The following is a 23,868-nucleotide window of genomic DNA, read 5'->3' as shown; positions in this document are numbered from 1 at the left end:
TTTTGAGTTAGCGTAATGGTTAGCAGCACCACAGAGGAAAGCCCTTGTGTGTGTTCACTTTGGCTCGCAATGTAGAGTCCACATCTCCCTTTTCATTCAAAAATCCCACTGCCAGAATTGCACTGTCAGGAACCACTTCTTTGAGTACAAACTGCATGCATTTGTAACTTCTGGAAACCTGAGGCTGGGTTTCTGTTTTTAAACCAGTGATGTTCCGGGTTTCTAATCAAAGATCATATCATTTGTAGATTAATTGAAGAGTTCCCCGAAATAAATGATCAGCATTTCCACCCTACCCATTTTCATAAGGCCGATGGTTTGATGAAGGCCTGTAACTTTGGTAGCTATGAAATGCAGGTTATCGATAAGCGGCATCTCAGGTTACCACAAAGAACTAGATCAAACAACTTCCGTGCTCTGTTCATTTTGTAGATTGAATTTTGTAGAGAGAAGCGGCGTGGCCCAGTGGATAGCGCGTGGATCTGAGATTGAGAAAGACCTGGGTCCTGGCTCCACCATTTATGTGCTGTGTGACCTTGGGCACATCACTTAACCTTTCTGTGCCTCGGTTACCTCATCTCTAAAATGGGGATTCAAACTCTGAGCCCCATGTAGGACGGGCAGTGTCCAAACCTGACTAGTTTGTATCTACCCCAACGCCTAGTACAGTGCCTGACACTGAACAAACTATCATAAAAAATACAGTGGAATAATCCAGTGTGGCTTATGTGGTATTTAAAATAAAAACATTATGTAGGGCATCTTTTCCTCTCTGCTGCCCAAAGTTAGAAGAAATCTTTGTGTAGGCGTAGCTGACTGTTAAGGAAAAGAATTTAGGGTCCTAAAACAATGACCGCCTGTTTATAAATATAGGATTCTGAAATTTCCATTTTTGAAACAGAACTTGACTGATGGATGTGAGGTGACGGGTAAACTTCAGACGATAAGGTGTTGCTTCTTAGGAGGCTGTCGACTTCTATATTAGGAAATTGGCTCCCATTCCCGGGAGCTGTTCTGCAAGGCCTCTAAACCCTTCGCACGGTGTCTAGGGTAAATGGGTTAAGATTTTCTAGCGGCGTGCCAGAGCCAACCAATGGCACCAAAGAGACGTGCTGGCAGTCCCCGGACTCATTAAGTTATATTAGCCTTTTAGATTTTATTCAAAATGTCTTAGCCTGAAGTGTCGGTCGCCCAACAACCTGCCTCTGGCTTTGGCTATTGTTAAAACGCATCTCAGATTTCCACAGGGTCGATTAGAATCTCATGGTTTTGTGGCCAAGGTATAGGAAGGCAGAAGGGGAGGTTCCATGCTTTCAGGCTCATTAAACACAAGCTTGTTTGTCCTCCAGGGATATTTTTTAGTGGTCGGGGACAGAATTCAATGGCTTGCCTGTTCCTTCCTCTTCTATAAAATAATATTTACTGCTGCCATTTGGCCCTGACCCCAAAAAAAGTGTGGCGGTTTCCCAACGGTAGTTTTCCTAGCTTTCAGTTTGGTCTAGTTTTTAGCAGAAATTAGGTTTCTTTTCCATTCTAATAGCAGAAATAAGATTTTCTAGGAATAGTAATTCAAGATTTCTGATTAGTGCAACACATGAGTTTTTACTGTGGTTCTGTATGGAATTTCGCTGTCTACAAAGTCAATGACAGTTCCCCATTGAAAAAGTTTGAACTCAAGGTAAAGCGAAGCCTTTCAAAAATGATTTGTTTGGGGAATGTGTTCTAGGAAAACTCAGAGCAATCTGTCATGGGAAGAAACATGCGTACTTTCTGATCGAGCATAGTTAGGGTCAGTATCAAACCTTCTGATGTCCCTGGTTAAAGTTTGGGGCTATGCTTATGATCTTGGGGGGGCTGGCCTGGAGCCACAACCTTTTTCTTATGTTTTCGAGTCGTCTCCGATCCGTAGCGACTCCATGGGCACATCTCTCCCAGAACGACCCGCTGTCCATCTGCAGTTGTTCTGGTGGTGTATCCATAGAGTTTTCTTGGTCAAAATAAGGAAGTGGTTTACCACTGCCCTCTTCCATGCCGTAAAATTGAGTCTCCACCCTAAACTCCCATGCTGCTGCTGCCCAGCACAGGTGGCAGGAATATTTGCTCTAATTTTAAAGAGCTACTGGGTGTTAACTAAAAGCATCTCTGAAGTTTCTCTACTCTGCATCATGTAGAAAGGTAACGTTTGTCTATATGTATTCCCAGAAACTCGACACATGACTGAAACCGCACCTGCCTCTGGATTTTTGACCTGAGTTATTTCATCATGGGCCAGCAGATCTCTGACCAGACCCAGGTGGTGATCGGCAAACTCCCTGAAAAAGTCGCAAAGCACGTGTCTTTGGTCCGGGAAAGCGGTTCCCTAACTTACGAGGAATTTCTGGGGAGAGTGGCCGAACTGAATGATGTGTAAGCCTTGATATTCTTTTTTCTTATTTGTTCCTCACGAGCCTCAGTGTGTCATCTGTTGTCATCTTGGAAAACCAGTCGGGCAGTGGCGGTGTGTGGGATAAAAATAAAATCTAAATCCCTCTAACAGACTTACATTAGAATTAGCTGAAGATTTCTCTTTATTTTCTATGTCAGAAGTGATCAAAATGATGCAGGTTATTGCCAGAGCTACCAGCAATAACGTCAGAATGGGAAAATGCCAAGCTGTGTTATTAGAAACCATCTCAAACCCAATTCTGAATCAAAAGAAGGGGAGAAAAATGAAGGGTCCTTGCCTTAGTCCATCATATCCAGCTGTGCTTTAAGACCTTTTAAATTCTGTGGGAATTTATGATGCAAACCAACCCAACGTTTCTAGGTTAAATTTGCCACAAGGTATAAAGAGATAAGGGTCAGACTTGTATTGTTCACAGTCTCGTGAAAGTGTACACCAGCTGACGCGCTAGCTAACGAGTAGGCGACAGCAAAGAATGTTTTCCTTTGTTCTGCAGAAACCGTTCCTGAACGGAGCTGCTGATGGGGATAGTCTGGTGTTCAGAATTCCTAGGGATGTATCTGGGCGTTCTGAAGTAATAATAATAATAATTATAATAATGATGGTATTTGTTAAACGCTTAATCTGTGCCAGGCACTGTACTAGGCGCTGGGTTAGATACAAGAAAATCAAGTTGAACCTGATCCCTGTCCCATGTGGGGCTCACAGTCTCAACCCCCATTTTTCAGCTGAGGGAACCGAGGCCCGGAGAAGTGAAGGAACTTGCCCAGGGTCACCCAGCAGCCCTTACTATTACGGGCTCTCGTTATATCCCGGCTAGACTACTGTGTCAGCCTTCTCTCTGACCTCCCTTCCTCCTCTCTCGCCCCGCTCCGGTCTATTCTTCACTCCGCTGCCCGGCTCATCTTCCTGCAGAAACGATCTGGGCATGTCACTCCCCTTCTTAAACAACTCCAGTGGTTGCCTATCGACCTCCGCTCCAAACAAAAACTCCTCACTCTAGGCTTCGAGGCTCTCCATCACCTTGCCCCTTCCTACCTCTCCTCCCTTCTCTCTTTCTACCGCCCACCCCGCACGCTCCGCTCCTCTGCCGCCCACCTCCTCGCCGTCCCTCGGTCTCGCCTATCCCGCCGTCGACCCCCGGGTCACGTCCTCCCGCGGTCCCGGAACGCCCTCCCTCCTCACCTCCGCCAAACTGATTCTCTTTCCCTCTTCAAAACCTTACTTAAAAATCACCTCCTCCAAGAGGCGTTCCCAGACTGAGCTCCTCTTCCCCCTCTACTCCCTCTGCCATCCCCCCTTTACCTCTCCGCAGCTAAAGTCTCATTTTCCCCTTTTCCCTCTGCTCCTCCACCTCTCCCTTCCCATCCCCACAGCACTGTACTCGTCCGCTCGACTGTATATATTTTCGTTACCCTATTTATTTTGTTAATGAATTGTACATCGCCTCGATTCTATTTAGTTGCCATCGGTTTTTACGAGATGTTCTTCCCCTTGACGCTGTTTAGTGCCATCGTTCTCGTCTGTCCGTCTCCCCCGATTAGACCGTAAGCCCGTCAAACGGCAGGGACTGTCTCTATCTGTTGCCGACTTGTTCATCCCAAGCGCTTAGTACAGTGCTCTGCACATAGTAAGCGCTCAATAAATACTATTGAATGAATGAAAAGTGGCGGAGCCGGGATTAAAACCCATGACCTTCTGACTCCCGGGCCCGTGTTCTGTCCACTACACCAGGCTGTTCTGAAAGTGTAAGGTGGGGTAAAGGCTGAAAAGCTAAAGCCATTTGGAGAACACTTGGCAGATCTGCAGTCTTTTCCACTACTTGGCTTTGTTATCTCGATCTAATCTAGTCGTCTTCGGGTGGCTTCATTTTACCTGCCTGAGCCCTTTTCCCCCACTCCCAGTCACACCCCTCCCACCAGTGTACCCCAAACACTCTGGAAGCTCTTTAAATGTTGAGGATTAGTGGGGGAAGCACCTCTCTTAAAGAACCTTGGATGTCCTGCCGACCCCTCAAACTTTATATATCTGAAACAGAACTCCGCATCTTCCCACCCAAACCCTGTCCTCCCCGTGATTTTCCCATCACTGTAGACAGCACCACCATCCTTCCTGACTCACAAGTCTGTGACCTTGGTGTTATCTTTGATTCCTCTCTCGCATTCAGTCAGTCGGTGGTATTTATCAAGTGCTTACCGTGTGCAGAGCACTGTACTAAACACCTGGGTGAGTACAACTCTATAGGAGGCACATTCTGTGCCCACAGTGAGTTTACAGTCTAGAGGGGGAGACAGATGTTAATATTACCCCGCCTCCACCTCTTGTCTGCAGTGTGACTTTAGGCAAGTCACTTCACTTCTCTGGGCCTCAGCTCCCTCATCCGTAAAATGGGAATTGAGACTATGAGACCCACCTGGGACAGGGACTGGATCCAACCCGATCTACTTGTATCCGCTCCAGCATGTAGTACAGTGCCTGGCACAGAGTTAAGCGCTTAACCAATACCATAATTATTATTACTATAAATAAATAAATGACAGGTATATGCATAAGTGCTGTGGGAGTGTTGGGGGTGGGTGGTGAGTAAAAAGGAGAAGATCCAAGCAACGCAGAAGGGAGTGGGAGAAAAGAAAATGAGGCCGGAGATGAGATTGAGGTACAGGGAGTCAACCCACATATTCAGTCTATCACTAAATCCTGTTGGTGCCACCTTCACAAAATGACTAAAATCCACCCTTTCCTCTCCATCCAAGCTGTTAACATGTTAACCTGAGCATTTATCCTCTCCCACCTTGATTACTGTATTGGCTTCTTTGCCGACCTCCCTTCCTCCTGTCTCTCCCCACTCCAGTCCATACTTCACTCTGCTGCCTCGATCATTTTTCTACAGTCATTCAGTTCATGGTTCCCCACTCAAGAACCTCCAGAGGTTGCCCATCCACCTCTGTATCAAACAGAAACTCTGTACCATTGGATTTAAAGCACTTAATCACCTTGTCCCCTCCTACCTCACCTCATTACTCTCCTATTACAACCCAGCCCACACACTTCACTCCTTTAACGCCATCCTTCTCTCACTATACCTCAGTCTCATCTATCGCGCCGTAGACCTCTCACCCACATCCTACCTCTGGCCTGAAATGCCCTGCTTTTCATATCTGACTCATAGTTATTCTCCCCACATTCAAAGCCAAGAGGTCTTCCCTGCTTAAGTCCTCATTTTTCTTTTCTCCCACTCCCTTCTGCATTGCTCTGATTTGCTCCCTTTATTCATCACCCCACCCCCCACAACACTTACCTACATATCCATGATTTATTTATTTACATTAATGTCTGTCTCCTTCTCTAGACTCTAAGCTCACTGTGGGCAGGGAATGTGCCCGTTATATTGTTGTGTTATACTCTCCCAAGCACTTAGCACAGTGTTCCACACATAGTAAGCACTCAATAAATGCCATCCATCGATTGATTGATATCTCTGGGGTGGGCTGATCAATTCCCTAATTTTTGAAGTGCAATTTGGTTTCCCCTGATAAGTGTTTAAATTGGCTGAGGTGACATTAGGATAAGAAGCACCTGGAGCATACGGCATTTTCTAATAGTGGAATTTAAACATTTTAAAAAAAGTCATTGGTGCTGAAAAAATGGAGCATTTCTGGAAGTCATCTCCAAAAGCAGTTTGCTGAGCTTTTTCCAGAGGAAAGGCAGAAAAATACAAATTTAACTGAAAAACACAAGTCTTCATGAAGCGTGTTCAAATAAGGCCTACAAACATGAGGGTTTTTTTCAAGCACTGGTGTCAGGGTTTCCTTCCCAAATGGAAAAAAGCCCCACATTTTTGTTCTTTGGGGTCATTATTAAAAATAGTAGAACAGGAAGCACACTACTGAAGAGCAGAACGGTTTGGGTGTGTTTTCCTCAGTACCTCTCAAGGCAGCTTTTGGGAGCGCCAGGACAGAGGAGAACTGGATGTAGCCTTGGGGGATTTAGAGATATCATCCTACTCTGCTTTTAATTTGAAAAGTGATTCAGAAAACAACCTCAGATCTTCATTCGGGACTTGGCTCTGTAAGCTTATGGCTTTGAAACCCAACCATTGTGGCTTTATGCTCCCCATGGAACTGAACGATTCTGTATAAAAATGACCCGGGCATCAGAGTGAAGTATGGATTGGAGGGGGGAAAGACGGGTGGCAGGGAGGTCAGCGAGGAGGCTTATGCCGTAATGAAGGTGGGATAGGATAAGTGCTTGGGTCGACGTGGCAGCAGTTTGGATGGATTAGAGAGGGTGGATTTCAGTCATGCGAAGGTAGAACTGACGGGATTTGGCGAGAGATTGAATATGTGGGTTGAATTAGAGCGATGTCGAGGATAATGCCAGGGCTACAGGCTTGTGAGACCGGGAGGATGATGGTGCTGTCTCAGTGATGGGAAGACCGGGGGGGAGGGCAGGAAATAGGAGGAAATAGGAGTTCCGTGTTGGGATTGAATTTTCTAGGTAGGTGAGGCTGATATGACCAGTTGAGCAAATTGGGGAGGAGATTCCACCCCTTGCCAGGTCATGCCAAGAAAGACAAAAGTGAGCAAACTATGTAGAACCTTAGTTTTCCTTTTCCTTTCCTTTTGACCCCTTGCTCAACTTTCAGAGCCTCCTAACAAACCTCATTTAACTGACCTATCTTCCCGGGTATAGATGAAAACGTGAGCGCTACATCTGTGTTCCTCTCTTTTCAGAACTGCAAAGTTGGCTTCCGGTCAAGACAAGCATCTCCTCTTTGAGGTGCAGCCAGGGTCTGACTCCTCGGCCTTTTGGAAGGTGGTGGTACGCGTAGTGTGCACAAAGGTGAGATGACCGAAGGCCAGAGCCCTGGGAATCTCCCCCGGGCCCCCCTGCCGACGAACGGTTAGAAGTAGAGTCGGTGCTGAAGAGAGCGATCTTGACGGGATGAGTGTTAACCTTCATGGTGGCTTGTGATGGACGGCTTTGGGACCCCGATGTTATTAACCGGTTGTCAACATCTCTCTTCGCCTTTGTCCCCCGGTGGGAGGCTGGAAGCCAGTGATTTTGAGGAAAAGGAAGACATCCCACTGCAGGCTTTAGCAGAACTCGTCCTTCCCCTCCTCCACCGATTTCCCACCAGTCTTGTCAGCCAACTGAAAAGCAGTCCAGTGACCCAGGAAGTGGCAGGAATGCTGCTTTCACAAGTTTCCCCCAAGTTGTGCCGGTAGCCCCCCAGAAAGCCACGCTGTCTTATTAAAAAAGCAAAGTGCAGTGCCGTGACAAATGATGGCACCCTTGGGAAGCTGCTCCCGCTCAGAGCAGCTTTACACTTGCAACACCGAGGTCACAGGTCCTCTCAGCATTAAACTGCTCTTCCCCATCAGCCTGACCTCAGAGCAGGCAGCTGGATTGCTATCCACCCCGTGAACAGGCGGAAGCAGAGACTTCACCCTCACTCGCCGCTGCAATTTAAGAAATACCAGGACTTCCGAGGAGCCCTGGATTGCCAAAGGTTGGCCAGGGAGGTAGATGGCACTTACGAATAGAACCCTGGTCGTATCGATTCCTAATTTACCAGCTTAGTTCAGGTTACCTTAAGCGTAGGCAGCACCACACCACTCTCTGGGTGTCACCACAAAAGCCAATTTGGGAGGAGCATGTGCTTGCAGGCTCAGGTGTGCAAGACAGTCAGGCTTATCAGAACTTTAGGAAGTGAACGGGACACTTCGTTGCCTTTGCCAGGCTCTGACCCGACTGAGACAGCCATCCTGTCTAGCAGGCGATGCATCTAAAATAATATCTCTCAGCGTGGCTTCAGACAATTGAATTGTGTTGTCTAATGACATCTAACTTGGTCCAGAAGTGGGTTGTTTTGTCTTCTGACAGCACCAATCAGCTCTTTTTCCCCATTTCCTCAGTGGCTTCAATGTCATTTGGATTTAATTTAGAAGACACTCGAATCTGGGATTTTAGATGTGTGCAAGAATGCACAATAACGATTATGGCATTTGTTAAGTGCTTACTGTGGGCCAGGCTCTGTATTAGGTGCTGGAGTGGATGCAGTCCCCATCCCCACGTGAGGCTCGCCGTCTTTATCCCCGTTTTACAGCTGAACCACAGAGAAGTGAAATGACTCATCCAAGGTCACCCAAGAGACAAGTGGTAGAGTCAGTATTAAAACCCAGATCCTTCTGTCTCTCAGGCCCATACTTTACCCACTAGGTCATGCCGCTTCTCTATGCTGAGCACAACTAATGTGGAAAGTCCCACTTTGGCACTTTTTTGTTGTTTTTTAAACCAAAAAGGACAAGGCTGGAGCTCAGCCTAAGAGCAGCAGGTTGGCCATGCTCCAACAACTTGAAGAACTTTTGTGGCTAATAATAATTATGGTATTTGTCAAGTGCTTCCTGTGTGCCAAGCCCTGTTCTAAGCTCTGGGGTAGAATTTTTAATTCTTATTGTACAAATGAGGTACAATAAGAGGCATTTGACACTGTCGACCATCCCCTCCTCCTCCACACCTTATCTCACCGTGGCTTCACGGACTCCGTCCTCTCCTGGTTCTCCTCTTATCTCTCCGGCCGGTCATTCTTGGTCTCCTTCGCAGGCGCCTCCTCCTCCCCCCATCCTTTAACTGTTGGAGTTCCTCAGGGGTCAGTTCTTGACCCTCTTCTGTTCTCCATTTACACTCACTCCCTCGGTGAACTCATCCGCTCTCATGGCTTCGACTACCATCTCTACGCAGATGACACGCAGATCTACATCTCCGCCCATGTCCTCTCCCCCTCCCTTCAGGCTCGTATCTCCTCCCGCCTCCGGGACGTCTCCACCTGGATGTCTGCCTGCCACCTAAAACTCAACATGAGCAAGACTGAGCTCCTCATCTTCCCTCCCAAGCCCGGTCCTCTCCCAGACTTCCCTATCACCGTGGATGGCACGACCATCCTTCCCGTCTCTCGGGCCCGCAACCTCGGTGTCATCTTTGACTCGTCTCTCTCGTTCACCCCACACGTCCGATCCTTTACCAAGACCTGCCGGTCTCACCTTTACAATATCGCCAATATCCGCCCTTTCCTCTCCACCCAAATGGCTACCTTACTGCTACGGGCTCTCGTTGTATCCCGGCTAGACTACTGTGTCAGCTTTCTCCCTTATCTCCCTTCCTCCTCTCTCGCCCCGCTCCGGTCTATTCTTCACTCCGCTGCTCGGCTCATCTTCCTGCAGAAACGTTCTGGGCCTGTCACTCCCCTTCTTAAACACCTCCAGTGGTTGCCTGTCGACCTCCGCTCCAAACAAAAACTCCTCACTCTAGGCTTCGAGGCTCTCTGTCACCTTGCCCCTTCCTACCTCTCCTCCCTTCTCTCTTTCTACCGCCCACCCCGCACGCTCCGCTCCTCTGCCGCCTACCTCCTCACCGTCCCTCGGTCTCGCCTATCCCACCGTCGACCCCCGGGCCACGTCCTCCCACGGTCTCGGAACGCCCTCCCTCCTCACCTCCGACAATCTCTTCCTCTCTTCAAATCCCTACTTAAAGCTAACCTCCTCCAAGAGGCTTTCCCAGACTGAGCTCCCCCCTTTTTCCCTCTGCTCCCTCTACCCGCCCCTCACCTCTCCGCAGCTAAACCCTCTTCTCCCCCCTTTCCCTCTCCTCCTCCCCCTCTCACTTCCCACCCCCTCAGCACTGTACTCGTCCGCTCAACTGTATATATCTTCATCACCCTATTTATTTTGTTTATTTTGTTTAATGAGATGTGCATCACCCTGATTCTATTTATTTGCCATTGTTTTTATGAGATGTTCTTCCCCTTGACTCTATTTATTGCCATTGTTCTTGTCTGCCTGTCTCCCCCGATTAAACTGTAAACCCGTCAAAGGGCAGGGACTGTCTCTATTTTTTGCCGATTTGTACATTCCAAGCGCTTAGTACAGTGCTCTGCACATAGTAAGTGCTCAATAAATACTATTGAATGAATGGATGAGGTAACTGAGGCACAGAGAAGTTAAATTACTTGCTGAAGATCACACAGCAGACCTGTGGCAGTGCTGGGATTAGAACCCATGACCTTCTGGCTCCCAGGACTGTGCTCTATCCAGCTAGCCGATGCTTTTGAAGAGCAGACGTGTCCTACCATCTGGCCCCCACCTGCTCAAATGCTGTTCCACTTCACTTATCTGACCTCAGTTTACTGAATTTACTTCCCCTCTAGACTCCTCTTCTTCCAGGTATCTCCATTGCCCAGAGGAGCCTCCAAACCTCCGGCTCCTGAGCCATCTCCCTTCAGTTACTCATCACTCATCTCTAATCCTCCTTCCCAGCAGTGTAGCCCACTGGAAAGAGCCGGGCCTGAGCATCAGAGGAGTGGGATTCTAATCCTCACCCTGCCACTTGTCTGCTTTGTGACCTTGGGCAAGTCACTTAACTTTTGTGCCACAGTTTCCTCATTTGTAAAATGGTGATTCAATGTCTGTTTCTCCCTCCTACTGAGACTGTGAGCCCCATGTGGGACAGGGACCGTATCTGACCTGATTGATTTGTTTATACTCCAGCACTTGGAACAGAACAGTGCTTGACACACAGTAAGGGCTTAATAAATACTGTTTTTAAAAAAAGAAAAAGGTCCTCTTTGGCTCAGTGAGAGTGGAGTGTGGACTTCCTCTACAGACTCTGCGTCTCGGCTGCTTCCAATACCCAGAGTGTTAAAAGGCCTCGCAAAGCCTTATCTCCCCCAAACCCTATTTTCTGTCTAGTTTTCTTAGAATGCAAGCACCAGGGACAGGAAATTTGAATGGGCAGACCGAAAGCCTTTTATGGGCACCTAATAAACAGCAAGCGAATGTAGTGATGAGTGGCCAAAAGGATTTTGGGGAAATGGCAACCCAAGCTTCTGAAATAGATGTTCTTCGGGGTTTTGTTTTAATGCAGTTTTGCGGGCGGTGAGGGGGGTGGGTTTTTCTCACAGACTGTAAATTTTTCCTTAGGATGCTTAAAAAACCAATTGTGTTGGTCCTCATGGGATGACAGGCTTGTAAGATTGGATTCATCGTAGTAAACAAATGCCTAGAAATGGAAAGAGTTGGCGAAAACTGTTTGGTTCCTTCCCTTTTCCTTTATCCAGCAGCCTTCACTTGTGCCCTCCCAATCCTGTAGGAAAAACATTGTCCCAGGCTGCCTTGCTGGCTAATTTGATTTTAAAAACAATTCTCGGGGCCCGAGGCATGAAGTCTTCGAACTCGGGCAAAAACAGCAAATAGATCATTTATATGTCTTTATACTTTTAGATTAACAAAAGCAGTGGAATTGTAGAAGCTTCGAGGATCATGAATTTGTATCAGTTTATCCAGCTTTATAAAGATATCACTGATCAAGCAGCAGGAGTGCTGGCCCAGAGTCCCACCTCGGGAGGAACTGCTGAAAACCTGTCATCCGGATCTTCCTGCCAGGCCAGCCTCTGGATGGGAAGGTATTTTGTGGCCCGCGCGAAAGAAGGAGGGTAAACTATCTCAGGGGTGGGCTCGGGAACATATTTGTGTGGAAAGCCATTCTAAACCTAGTGGGGGGCATGGACCCTATGAACTCGTCCTGTGCAGTGTGCTGGGACAGGGCGGCCCAGCGGCTGGTGAATCGTGCGTAATCCGTGGAGTTCTGCGGGTGGTGCGTAGTCTGGGGAAGTTTGTACGGGCCTGGCACTTTTGCCGTTAGGAGACCCTTCCACGGTCCGGGATCCTCTAACGCAGCTAAATCAGGGAATCCGAGAATCGACGGGGAGCGAGTGCATCTAAAGGGATCCAGACCGAGGGAGGGAACTTAGTGTGTCTTTGCAGTGGGCGTGTGAGCTCTAGGGAATTCAGCTCCAAGAGCCTATGCCTGGAGCCTCCCGGTTGTCTCAAAACAGAATGGGTGGGAGGGGAACCCCGGGAAGCCCAGAAATTCCAGCCTTCAGGATCGACCCTAGGCCTGGGACATGCCCTGAAAAATGATCAGGCAATCCATGCGTGTATTGCATCGTCGAAGTGAGTCGCCAGAAGGAAATGAAGTCAACTGCGGCTTCCAACTGGTCTTCTGTGTCAGGGCCTATTTACCCAGGTCTTGTATTTTTATTGTTCCCCTCAAACTTTCCCTTCCTTCACGGTTCGGTTTTTGGCATGGCCATGTTCCCACCTGGGGCCACTGGACAGTCGGGACCACAGCTTTAATCCGTAAATCATTGGAAAAATCCTGACTCGGACGCATCCGTGTTGACATCCTGTCTTCTGGTTACCCAGAGGACAAACAGAGCCCAGAGATCAGCCTGGGACAATATCTTTTGGTTCAGAATTGTAGAGTGGCTTGTCACGAGAGGTATTTCCCGAGAAGAGAGAGATTTCTCTTCCCCTCCGCCTCCCACCCGCTCCATTTGTGACAGCGATTGTCAATCTAGCTTTAGACTTAGTTCCTGTCAAATACTGTGGGGAAGTTTCGATTCTGAAGGGAAAAGTCGAGAAGCTGCGGGGCGGCAAGTTGTCTCTCTAGCCCGGGGGCCCCTTTTCCCACTTGTCTTCCTGTTTATCTGGCAAGGAGTCATTTAGTGTTGAGGTTTGGGCCACGCCAGCGGTATTGAAATATCAAATCTGCCCAAAAACACTAGGAGTGGTATTTGGGAAGCAACTTCATTTTTCTGCGTTTTGCCAAGGTCAGTCGGTCGGACCAGTGGCTCCTTTTGTTTTCTGCCTTTAGCGCTGCCGCAGTAAGGAAAGTAGATCAAGCTGAAGTCTTTTCTCGTTGCGGTCATTTTAGTGAGAAGCCGACCCCGCTCCCTCCGATGGAGAGATTTTTATGGGCCCCGGAGACATCGCTACCGTTATTGTTGGTTTTTGAAGATGAGCCGTCTGAGAGTCTTGCTGTCCCACACCAGATGCGGCTGCGGAATCCAGTACAGAACCCTTCCCGGGCTCCTGAACTGGCAGGAGGCTTGGACCAAACGGTTCAGCTTCTGTTGTTTTCTGTGACTTCGCTTCTTGCCTTTCCCCGGCGTGCGAGCTGCTCTGCTCGAAGCCGCCGATCCTCCGCAGTCCCCTAGGATCATAGTCATTCAAGTAAAATGTGACCATTGCCAAAGTCATCCCGAAAGCAATCAGCGAATCCATGGAATTTATTGAGCGCTTAGTTTGAGCACTTGGGAGAGGACAATCCAGCAGAATTAGCAGACACGTTCCCTGCCCGTAATGAGCTTACAATATATAAGGTCAAGAGCTGCCTTACCCAGTGCTCTCTGAGTATTCTGAGCTACCATAGACCTTGCCCAGACCTCACCCGATGGCCGGATTTTGCCAAGTGGGATTGAATTGTTGAAGTCCTCTTCAGGGGTCCCTTCAGCCTCCAAATTTCGTCCTGACAGGGTCGATCTCCGGTGGTCAGCTTAGCAGAGGAGCTTCCTTCCGAGGTGAAGCCAACAGGGTTGAGAGACAAACAGATCCGGGTCACGTTGAATGTCGAATGGCCTAAGGGACTTGTCAAAGAAAGGCGGGGAATGGTGTACGGGGGCAAGAAGCATGGAGGCAAGTGGTGGCCTGGGGAGAGAAATCCCAGGAGATCTTGGGGGACACGCGGGAGAGGGCTCGGCAAGGCACCATAAGCTCATCGTGGCAGGGAACGTGACCTGCTGTGTCGTATTGTAGTGGATAGAACACGGCCCTGGGAGTCAGAAGGTCATGGGTTCTAATCCTGGCTCCATATCTTGTCTTCTATGTGACCTTGGGCAGATCGCTTCACTTCTCAGGGTCTCAGTAACCTCATCTGTAAAATGAGAACTAAGACCGTGAGCCCCATGTAAGACAGGGACTGTGTCCAACCTGATTACCTTGTATCTACTCCAGCGCTTAAACCAGTGCTTGGCACATCGTAAGCACTGAATAAATACCAATATTATTATCTGTAAAAATAAAAAGTAATCTGGTTGCTGCTGTAGCTTCTTCCACACAGTAATCAGTGTTGAATGGAGGGTTCCTCAGGGGCACTCCTCTCCCCTAAAAAAATTATTTGCAAATGAGGGTTTTTTTTCCCTCTACTTAAATACTTCTCAGTCACCTAACTAAAATGGCCTCTGTGACTGTTCGTTGGCCTTTCCTTCTGATTGGAGACAATTACACAGGTAAATTCAGGGACTTCTTCCTTTTCATACCACTCTGTCTTCAACATTCCTTTCATATTAAAGGGAAGCGCGAGGCTTCTCTAACTGGAGATAAGAAAGTCTGTCTTATGAAATTCTGCAACTCCCACATCGTCATGTTCCTCATAATGATGTGATGATGGTGTTAAAAGCGCCCTTGTGATGTTCAGCACCTGCTAAAGGCTGAAGTAGATTCAGTCAGATCGGGCACAGTCCCTGTCCCACACTGGGCTCACAGAGTGGGAGGGAGGAAAGGAATAGATGTTTTATCCCGACTTTTCAGGTAGGGAAGCTGTGGCACCGAGAAAGGAAGTGACTTGCCCACATTCCCCCTCTAGACTGTAACTCTCCCTGTGTGGGCAGGGAATGCTTCTGTTTATTGTTGTATTGTACTCTCTGAAGTGCTAAGTACAGTGTTCTGCACACTGTAAGCGCTCAATAAATACAACTGACTGACTGGCCCAGAGTCACCCAGCAGGTAGTGTTGGCAGATCCAAGAGTAGAACCTGGGTTTCTTGACTCTAGACTGTAAACTCATTATGGGCAGGAAACATCTCAATAATAATGATGGCATTTGTTAAGCGCTTACTATGTGCCAAGCACTGTTCTAACCATTGGGGAGGGTACAGCGTAATCAGGTTGTCCCACATGGGGCTCACAGTCTTCATCCCCATTTTACAGATGAGGTAACTGAGGCACAGAGAAGTGAAGTGACTTGCCCAAAGTCACACAGCTGACAAGTGGCGGAGCTGGGATTAGAACCCACGACCTCTGACTCCCAAGCCCGCGCTCTTTCCACTGAGCGACGCTGCTTAAGTCTGCTGTATTGTACTCTCCCAAGTGCTTAGTACGGTGCTCAGCACAGAGTAAATGCTCAATAAATACCATTGATTGAGTGATTGACTCTCAGTCCCGGCCTCTTCCTCCTGGGCCACGCCGCTCTCAGAAGTAACACCGACCCATCTTAGATGGAAAGAGACGTAAACTCATTGAGGTCAGGGAAATGTATACCAACACTGGTGTGTTGTAGTTTCCCAATCGCTTAGTACAGCGATGTGCTTACCATAAGCGCTCAGTAAATAGGATTGATTGATTGATTGATCGACTGGAGGTTCAAGTCTACTGGGCATCCTCGGCCAAGCTTCAACATAAAACCGGTCACTGTTTGCCAGGGGAAGCAGGCGTGGCCTCTGTGTGCAGCCATAAATCTAAGAGTGATGTTTGTTTGGTCAAAAGATGCACATGTAGTGGAACAGAACAGGTCAGAGTCCATTCTTCACAGATTTCCTGTTTGGGCATGTTGTCCATTTCAGTGGTCATTCAGGCAGGGGACTTGGATTAAAGGGGGCCGGGATTCGAATGGGAAAGTCCCTGATTTTTTAGTTTTGGCTCATTTTTGTTTTGCTACTCGAGCCCCAGCCGTAAGTTAGACAGACCCTGGCCTTTCCGTCCTTAACCTCATTACTTCTCTTCCTCAAAAATCATCCTCTGTCGGTGTTCACCTGGAGTCTTCACTAGGTTGCTTTCTGATGAGCCTCAAAAGTCATCTGTGTCTGTAGACCTGATTCTGAACTTGCGTGATACCTGCTGCAAACGTCCAGTTAAAGCCACTCGCGGCCTAGAGCTGCCGCGCGCTCACTCTCTGCCTCTGTCTGTTACAGGGTGAAACAGCTGACGGACGAGGAGGAATGTTGCATTTGTATGGATGGACGAGCCGATCTTATATTGCCTTGTGCTCACAGTTTCTGTCAGAAGTGCATTGACAAATGGTAAAGTCATTATAAGGGACCTTTTTCGTGGGGAGGGCTGGGGGTTAATCATTATGGTACTTGTTAAGCGCTTATTATGTGCCAAGCCTTGCTCTAAGTGCTGGGGTAGATCCAAGTTAATCAGGTTGGACACAGTGCCTGCCCCACAAGGGGATCACATTCTTAATCTCCATTTTACATATGACGTAACTGAGGCCCAGAGAAGTGACTTGCCCAGGGTTACCCAGCCGGCATATGGTGGAGCTGGGATTAGAACCCAGGTCCTTCTGACATCCAGGCCTATGCTCTAGCCACTAAGCCATGCTGCTTCTGGGAATTAGTGTGCCACTCCCCCTAGGTTGGTAATCTCCTGATGGTCACCTTGAAATTTGGAGATTTGAGCAGTGTCAGACTCCCAGAGGATGACAAGAGTAGCCCCCGGCAGTGTTATCCTGTGAATAACAGTAATAATAATGATATTTGTTAAGCGCTTACTATATGCCAAGCACTGTGGTTAGGTACAAGGTTATCAGGTTGTCCCACGTGGGGCCCACAGTCTTAATCCCCATTTTAAAGAAGAGGTAATTGAGGCATAGAGAAGTTAAGTGACTTGCCCAAAGTCCCACAGCTGAAAAGTGGCAGAGCTGGGATTAGAACTCACGACCTCTGACTCCCAAGCCCTTGCCCTTTCCACTAAGCCACGTGTAAGTCACCAGTGCCCTCCCCACGCACCCAGGCTTCGGAGACTTTTTCCTCATTTCCAGGATTCAGACTCCTCATTTTTCTCATAAAGAAATGGCTTCACTTGCGTCTGACTCAAACTGTAGTCGTTCCTCCTTTCGTGTCTCTTGCAGCTCCCTTCCTGCCCCTTGCCCTCATTCCAGGGTCTTAGGTGAACCTATTTAGTCCCGTCAGCCATGAAGACCCATGGAAAGGGGAAGCACAATGAATTTTGGTTTTCTCGTTCACTTTTCAAGGATGAAAGGTCCCTAAACATTCGTGGGCATTCGGGTCCAATTTGGGAATGGGAAAATGGAGGCCTGGGAGGCTCGTCAGGATGTCTTAAATTTCATTGCTCTGCACAGAAAAGAGCTCAGTAAATACCATTGATGGATTAATTGATTTCTGACAGGGGGAGGTTGGCGGGGGAGACCGGGCTAGCGGCGGAGTCGGGAGCCCGGCCCGTGAGCGTGCCCGCCGGGCTAACCAACTTCCTCTGAAAAGTGCCCAGACTGGGAGGAGGAGGCTGGCAGTTCCCAGCTAGTCGTTGGCCAGTGAAACTCGCCCCCTTTGTCTGGCCGGCACGTTTGTGCTCGGCCATTTTCCATGGAAACAGTTGTGAATTTGAACCACCTGTTGGAATCTAGTCAGGTTTCCCTCATTGATTATTGATCATCCAACAGAGCCCATTCACTCAGCATGTGCAGGCTAGCGCTAGCCGCAGCCTCCCCGTTTGGAACGAAGTCTGTCCCTCCCTAGTCTACTCACGGACCTAGTGGCTAGAGCCCGGGCCTGGGAGTCCGCAGGACCTGGGTTCTAATCCCGGCTCTGCCACTTGTCTGCTGTGTGACCGTCGGCAAGTCACTTTACTTCCCTTTGCCTCAGTTCCCTCGTCTATAAAATGGGGATTAAGGCTGCGAACCCCGTGTGGGAAGTGTCCAACCTGATCAGCTGGTATCTACACCAGTGCTTAATACACTGCCGGGGGCTACTCCTGTCATCCGCTGGGAGTTTGACACTGCCCAGCTTACAAATTTCAGAATGGGAAGATGATCAGGAGATCCCCAATACAGGGAAAGTGGCAGAACACTAACCCCCAGAAGCAGCCTGGCTTAGAGGATAGAGCATCGGCCTGTGAGTCAGAAGGACCTGGGTTCTAATTCCGGCTCCTCCACACGTTTGACCTTGGGCAAGTCACTTAATTCAGTGCTCTTCCATCGCACAGTAAGCGCCAGTGAGTCATTGTTAATAATCGGTGACTCTGGCTTTGGATAGATTTGCTGGAGGAAGGAGAGAAGGAAACATTTCTCCACGCTTTTTTTCTTTCACCTGCATCAAGTGGGTTTTTGAAACATAAAGGAAACAGTGATTCTCAATGAAGGAAAAGTGCCCTCGCCTTCGCAGGAAATGAGAATCCTCTGCGGGGAAAGGCAGGTCGCTGGGTTTATGGAGCTGGGCTTCCGGTCCCAGTGGTTTTGGCTTTCCCACTCCCATCCAGCCTTGGCAGAGTGCCCACCTTCCTCCAAGCCCCCGACACTGTCTTGCACGTTCAACCTCAGGCTCAACCTCAGGCTCAGCCTTGGGTTCCCAAGCGACCAGAGCCCAGGCACTTCAGGGGTCATGTGTGGGTATTGGCTTCCCCAGCAACACTTACCATTAGGCTGCCCAACCTGGTGAGTGTCCGGGTAGCCTAGGGGCTCTTGCCTGAACTTGAGTGGGTGGTGGGAGTAATAATAATAAGAATAATAAGAATAAACTGTGGTATTTAAACACTTACTATGAGCCAGGCAGTGTGATAAGAACTGGGACAGATACAAGGTAATCAAGTTGAACACAGTCCCTGTACCACCCAGGACTCCCGGTCTTAATCCTCATTTAACAGATGAGGGAACTGAGGCACAGAGAAATCAAGCGACTTGCCCGAGGTCACACACTGGACACGTGACAGAGCCGGGATTAGAACACCGGTCCTTCTGACTCCCAGGCCCGTCGTGCTCTATCCACTAGTCCACGCTGCATTAAAAGCGTGTCAAGAGAAGCAGCGTGGCTCAGTGGAAAGAGCCCGGGCTTGGGAGTCAGAGGTCATGGGTTCGAATCCCAGCTCTGCCACTTGTCAGCTGTGTGACTGTGGGCAAGTCACTTCACTTCTCTGTGCGTCAGTGACCTCATCTGTAAAATGGGGATGAAGACTGTGAGCCTCACGTGGGGCAGCCTGATTACCCTGTATCTACCCCAGCGTTTAGAACAGTGCTCTGCACATAGTAAGCGCTTAACAAATACCAACATTATTATTATTATTAAAAACCAGCGGCAGGAAGCAGATGATGCAGACCGTCTCAGGTCCAAGCAGGCTCTTGGTCCAGTGCTCGGCACACAGTTAAGCGCTCGGCGAATACCTTTGATTGATCGCCTGGCTCTGAGGTTGGGGCGTCCTTGGATATGGATGTGGTGGTCTGGGATACTGAGGTGTAGCCGTGTTCTGCTCTTTCTCGTCTTGGCTTCTCCAACAGGAGCGACCGCCACAGGAACTGCCCCATCTGCCGCCTGCAGATGACCGGAGCCAATGATTCTTGGGTGGTGTCCGACGTCCCCACCGGCGATGACATGGCTAACTACATCCTGAACATGGCGGACGAGGCGGGCCAGCCTCTCAGGCCGTGACTCCTCGGGGTAACTTGGGGGAATGAACATCCGGGGCCGAGAGATCGGAGAATGCGGTGTCGTGATCTCGGGAGTGGCGCGGGTCTCCGCCACTCTCCTCACTCGGTTCATTGTTTCTGCTCGACGTCACACGCCTTCCATTGAGGACGTCTCTACTACTGTTTTAAAACAGTTTGCACTTAGGTGAATCGTACACGTGTGCAGACATTTTCATTTGAATAGTGGCGGCCTGAATCCCCCGTGAATTCTTTTACCCTTGAGTTTTAGAGCAGAGATTGCGGAGGCTTCAGGAACTCCGGTTTGTCCTGGGTAGAATATTTGGGAGTGTTCTGTGGTTTTGTTGAGTGTTAGTTTAACCCTTGGTTGAAGGTGTTTCTGGCACAGTTTGAACTGGATATTGGCAAACACAGAGAAAAAAAAGCCAACTCCCAAGTACTCATTTCTAAGCTCCAGTCTGACAGTTGGAATTTCAGGAGCAGTGGGTGCTCCTTTTTGGTCACACTGCCATTTCGGTCCTTTCTCCTTAGAAATCTGCACGGGCCAAACATCCTAACCGAGCAGCTTGCCATTTGAAGATTATAAAGTACACCCGCGACCGAGGCATGTATGCCTAGGGATTTGGGTGCGGGTGGAGAGATTGTCTCATCGGTCGTTTCGAGGAGTTTTCTCTGGTGGAGCGCCGACTCTTTCCAGGAATGGCGAAATCAGGTTGAGTGCTTCCTTACATGGCAATGTGAAATCCTTTCCTTTACGGGGGTGGTGTCCCAGAGGGGACACGTCGAGAAATTGGCCGATTATAAACTCTGCCCCTCAGAGAATGATTCTCTCACTAAAAGATAAACCAAGCAGTATTGATCAGGGCGCTTTTCTTTTCATAGTTTGGTACGGTCTTCCTGAGTTTTCCAAGCCACTGCCATTTTTCAGTTATGGTGGGCGGGGAAAAGCGGGGCTTTGTTTTCACCCTGAAAGAGTCAGCTACATTCCTGAAGCCAGGTGAAAGTTCCACCTTGCTCACTGCCATTTTCACATCTCTTCCTCTGGATTATGCAACTGTAGTAACTCAGGAAAGGGGGAGTCATTCAACCAGATGATAATGTTCCAGGGGCATTTATGCCCCGGGAACCTCCTGCTGTCTGTTTTCAAATACAAAATATCTACGTCGGGTTGAACCGAAACATTTCAGAATATGCGAAAGCGACGTCGAAAGGCCGATTCTCGCGAGCGGACACGTCTTGCTGGATTCCAGCAAGAGGTCCCCGACGTGGATTCGATCAATTCCAAATGAGTACTGCATATTTCATGCTATGTTCCAATAAGCTACAGTCACCGGAGCAAACGTGGCTCCTTCAGGGAAGGGAATCTCCAAATCCATGCAAAATTTCACGCGTGAATAAGTAGCTCTTCGGTTTTTAGCCGACGTGCAACTAGGACTAAGAATGCGTTCCTTGAAGACGTGCGCCTTCTCTTGGTGGATTCATCTTCCCTCCGTATATTTATAGATGTGTGTGGGTAGCTGTGCATATAAACTCATTTGGCGTCCTCTGATGATCGGGCTTGAACACAGAGTGGCCATGAAATCCAAGTCCCGTAGAGTTTGCCGTGAAAACGTTTTACGGGGGAATTTTTCTAAACCATCCCTGTGGTGACTCCTTTAAAGGCAGTAATTCCTAAGGCCTCTTACCGCGGGAAGGTGGTTTTGCCCCTGGCACCTGCTCAGATACCTGGGCACCAACGTGCATCCAAACCGTTTCCCGAAGGGAGGCTCCCTTTTTCCTTCCCCGCGGAGGTCAAACTGGATCCACGTGTTGTCGGCAAGTATTCCGGTCCCTGTGCCTTCCCTAAGACATTAGCCGACCTTGGGGCTGTTTTTAAAGCCCCAACTCCTAATCATTTCTACTCTGTCTCAGCAAGCCGTCTCTTTGGCTCCCCAACCCCATTGGTTATAGTGAGGCAGACCCCAAATGGGTCTCCCTTGGGCTCTAACACCTCTGGGGGCAGGAGATGGGGAGTGAGGGGGGTTATGGCAGCTGGCATGAAGTAGGGCCGCACCTGCCAGGGACAACACTGCTGGAACCTGAGCGAGAAGCTTCGACGAACTGACCAAATCTGACACTTTCTCCTCTGCCAATCCTGGGGTCACCCCCGCCTTTTCGGTAACGGAGAGCACAGATGGGCTCCTCTGTTACCAAAAGAGTTTGGCAAAATCACTCCAGCACATTGACCCACTAATCTTTTATGAAGCTAGATACATTCATACATTGCGCTTTTCAAAACAAAACATTTCCACTAACTCCTAAATCACATTTTTCTTCTTGCAAGCTGGCTCGCTAAATTGAGCAATAGTTTTTTGGAGGAGCCTGGGAGGTTTTTGCTGTATTGGCATCACCTGAATCCAAAAGTTGTAAATTTTTTTATTGGGTGAAACCTTTTTTTTTTTTTTTAATTCTGTACAGCTCTACCTTTTTAAATCATAAACTACTTAAATGCACTTGCTGTGAAATAGGATCAGAATCGTGTGCCTTCTAGACTTTGTGACATGGTATTTCTTTCCCAAGGTAAGGAACGTGTATTGGCAAAACTTTCCTAGTCTTAATGCATTAGTTGGGGTTCTCAGTCATGCTGCAGAGACCCTAATGTAGCAAAATGAATCTAACAGTAAACTGCTGCAATAAAGTGTGGAGGAAGAGGGAGAGCAGTTTTGAGTGTTTGGAATTCCATCCCAGAGAACACATTAATGACTAAACACACCCCATCCGTTGTATGATTAGGAGCGATTGATGGATTGTGCAATAAATGCATTTTGAAAAAGAATGGCAGCCGGTGAAGTTATTGTCTCAACCTCTGGGTAGCTTTAATCGTCTTGTTGAGTGGTGAGCGATTTTCAAACTTTTCTGTTCCTGGGATGGTTGGAAATCGAGTGGTATTTGGAGGTAGTCCTCACTCCTGGTTAATAATAATAATTTTTACTCGGGTCCTTGTTAAACACTTTGTGCCAGGTACCGTTCTAAGTACTGAGGCAGCTACAAGATCATCACGTTGGAAAAGGTCCCTGTCCCATATGGGGCTAACAGTCAAAATAGGATTTAATCCGCGTTTTACAGATGCGGTAACCGAGGCAAGAAGTGAAGTGACTTGCCCAGGGTCACCCAGCAGGCGGGGATTAGAACACAGGACCTCTGACTCCCAGACCTGTGCTCTTGTAGCATGGCTTAGTAGAAGCCGTATGGCTTGGTGCATAAAGCACGGGCCTGGGAGTCAGAAGGTCATGGGTTCTAATCCCACATATCCGCTGTGTGACCTTCGGCTAATCACTTCACTTCTCTGTGTCTCAGTTCTCTGTAAAATGGGGATTAAAAGTGTGGGCCCCATGTGGGACAGGGACTGTGTCCAACCTGATTAATTTATATCTACCTCAGTGCTTAGAACAGGGTTTGGCACCTAGTAAGCACTTAAAAAATACTTTTTGGTGTGTCGGCAGGGAACTTGTCTACCAACTCCATTTTGTGGCACTCTCCCAAGTGTTTAGTACAGTGCTCTGCACCCAGGTGCTCAATAAATCCCATTGATTAATTAATGCAGACAAGGTCGAAAATGTGATTTGCAATGAGAAAGGCTTTTGCAAATTCAAAAAGAGTTTTGACAGGTTGAGAATCTTATTTGTCCTCTAAAGCTAGAATCTGAGATATTGGACATTCTCTTCACTAAGTAGTTGAATGGTTTTAGAATATCTTTGGGCTGAGCTCCATCAGAGAGCACTCACTCTGGGCTTCTAGGTCATCTCTAGATTGTGGACACGCAACTTGTCTACCAAATCTGTTACAGTGTACTCTCCCAAGCGTTTAGTACAGTGCTCTGCACACAGACGCTTAATAAATACGATCAATTGATTTCTTCAAACCTCTTCGTACCCTCCCTACGTGTTACCTTGGATTTTCTCCATTCCCAGACTTAACGCGGAAGCACTTTATGTGCAAAGTCAATGGAGCTGTGTCCACATTGGTGCATTTCTTTTAATCCATTTACACATAATGCTCTTAGACAGTTATTCAAGCGCACTTCGTCTTCAGCTATCTCCAGAAAACACGTGAAAGACAAACACGATAACGGAAAGATCCACAAACAAGACAGGAACCAGTCCCATCGACCCAGAA

At 48.3% G+C, this 23,868-nt stretch overlaps 1 protein-coding gene across 3 annotated transcripts in view; it reads left to right on the top strand.

Annotated features, from left to right (window-relative positions):
• Window positions 1-22,528, top strand: part of RNF141 (ring finger protein 141) — a 28,326-nt gene extending 5,798 nt beyond the window's left edge. For 2 of the 3 annotated variants that reach the window (XM_029059743.1, XM_029059744.2), the window contains exons 2-6: window positions 2,203-2,406; window positions 7,177-7,285; window positions 11,722-11,903; window positions 16,250-16,357; window positions 19,567-22,528. In XM_029059743.1, the coding sequence (XP_028915576.1) occupies window positions 2,264-2,406; window positions 7,177-7,285; window positions 11,722-11,903; window positions 16,250-16,357; window positions 19,567-19,717 (693 nt within the window). In that variant the 5' untranslated portion in view covers window positions 2,203-2,263 and the 3' untranslated portion in view covers window positions 19,718-22,528. The remainder of the gene's footprint in view (window positions 1-2,202; window positions 2,407-7,176; window positions 7,286-11,721; window positions 11,904-16,249; window positions 16,358-19,566) is intronic. The other variant, XM_029059745.2, reaches the window with a different exon arrangement.
• The last annotated feature ends 1,340 nt before the right edge of the window (window positions 22,529-23,868 follow it).

This window comes from Ornithorhynchus anatinus, chromosome 3, assembly GCF_004115215.2.
Source record: "Ornithorhynchus anatinus isolate Pmale09 chromosome 3, mOrnAna1.pri.v4, whole genome shotgun sequence".
Classification (NCBI taxonomy): domain Eukaryota; kingdom Metazoa; phylum Chordata; class Mammalia; order Monotremata; family Ornithorhynchidae; genus Ornithorhynchus; species Ornithorhynchus anatinus.
The sequence above is the reverse complement of the archived record's forward strand: the minus strand, read 5'-3'. Positions and strand labels throughout refer to the sequence as shown.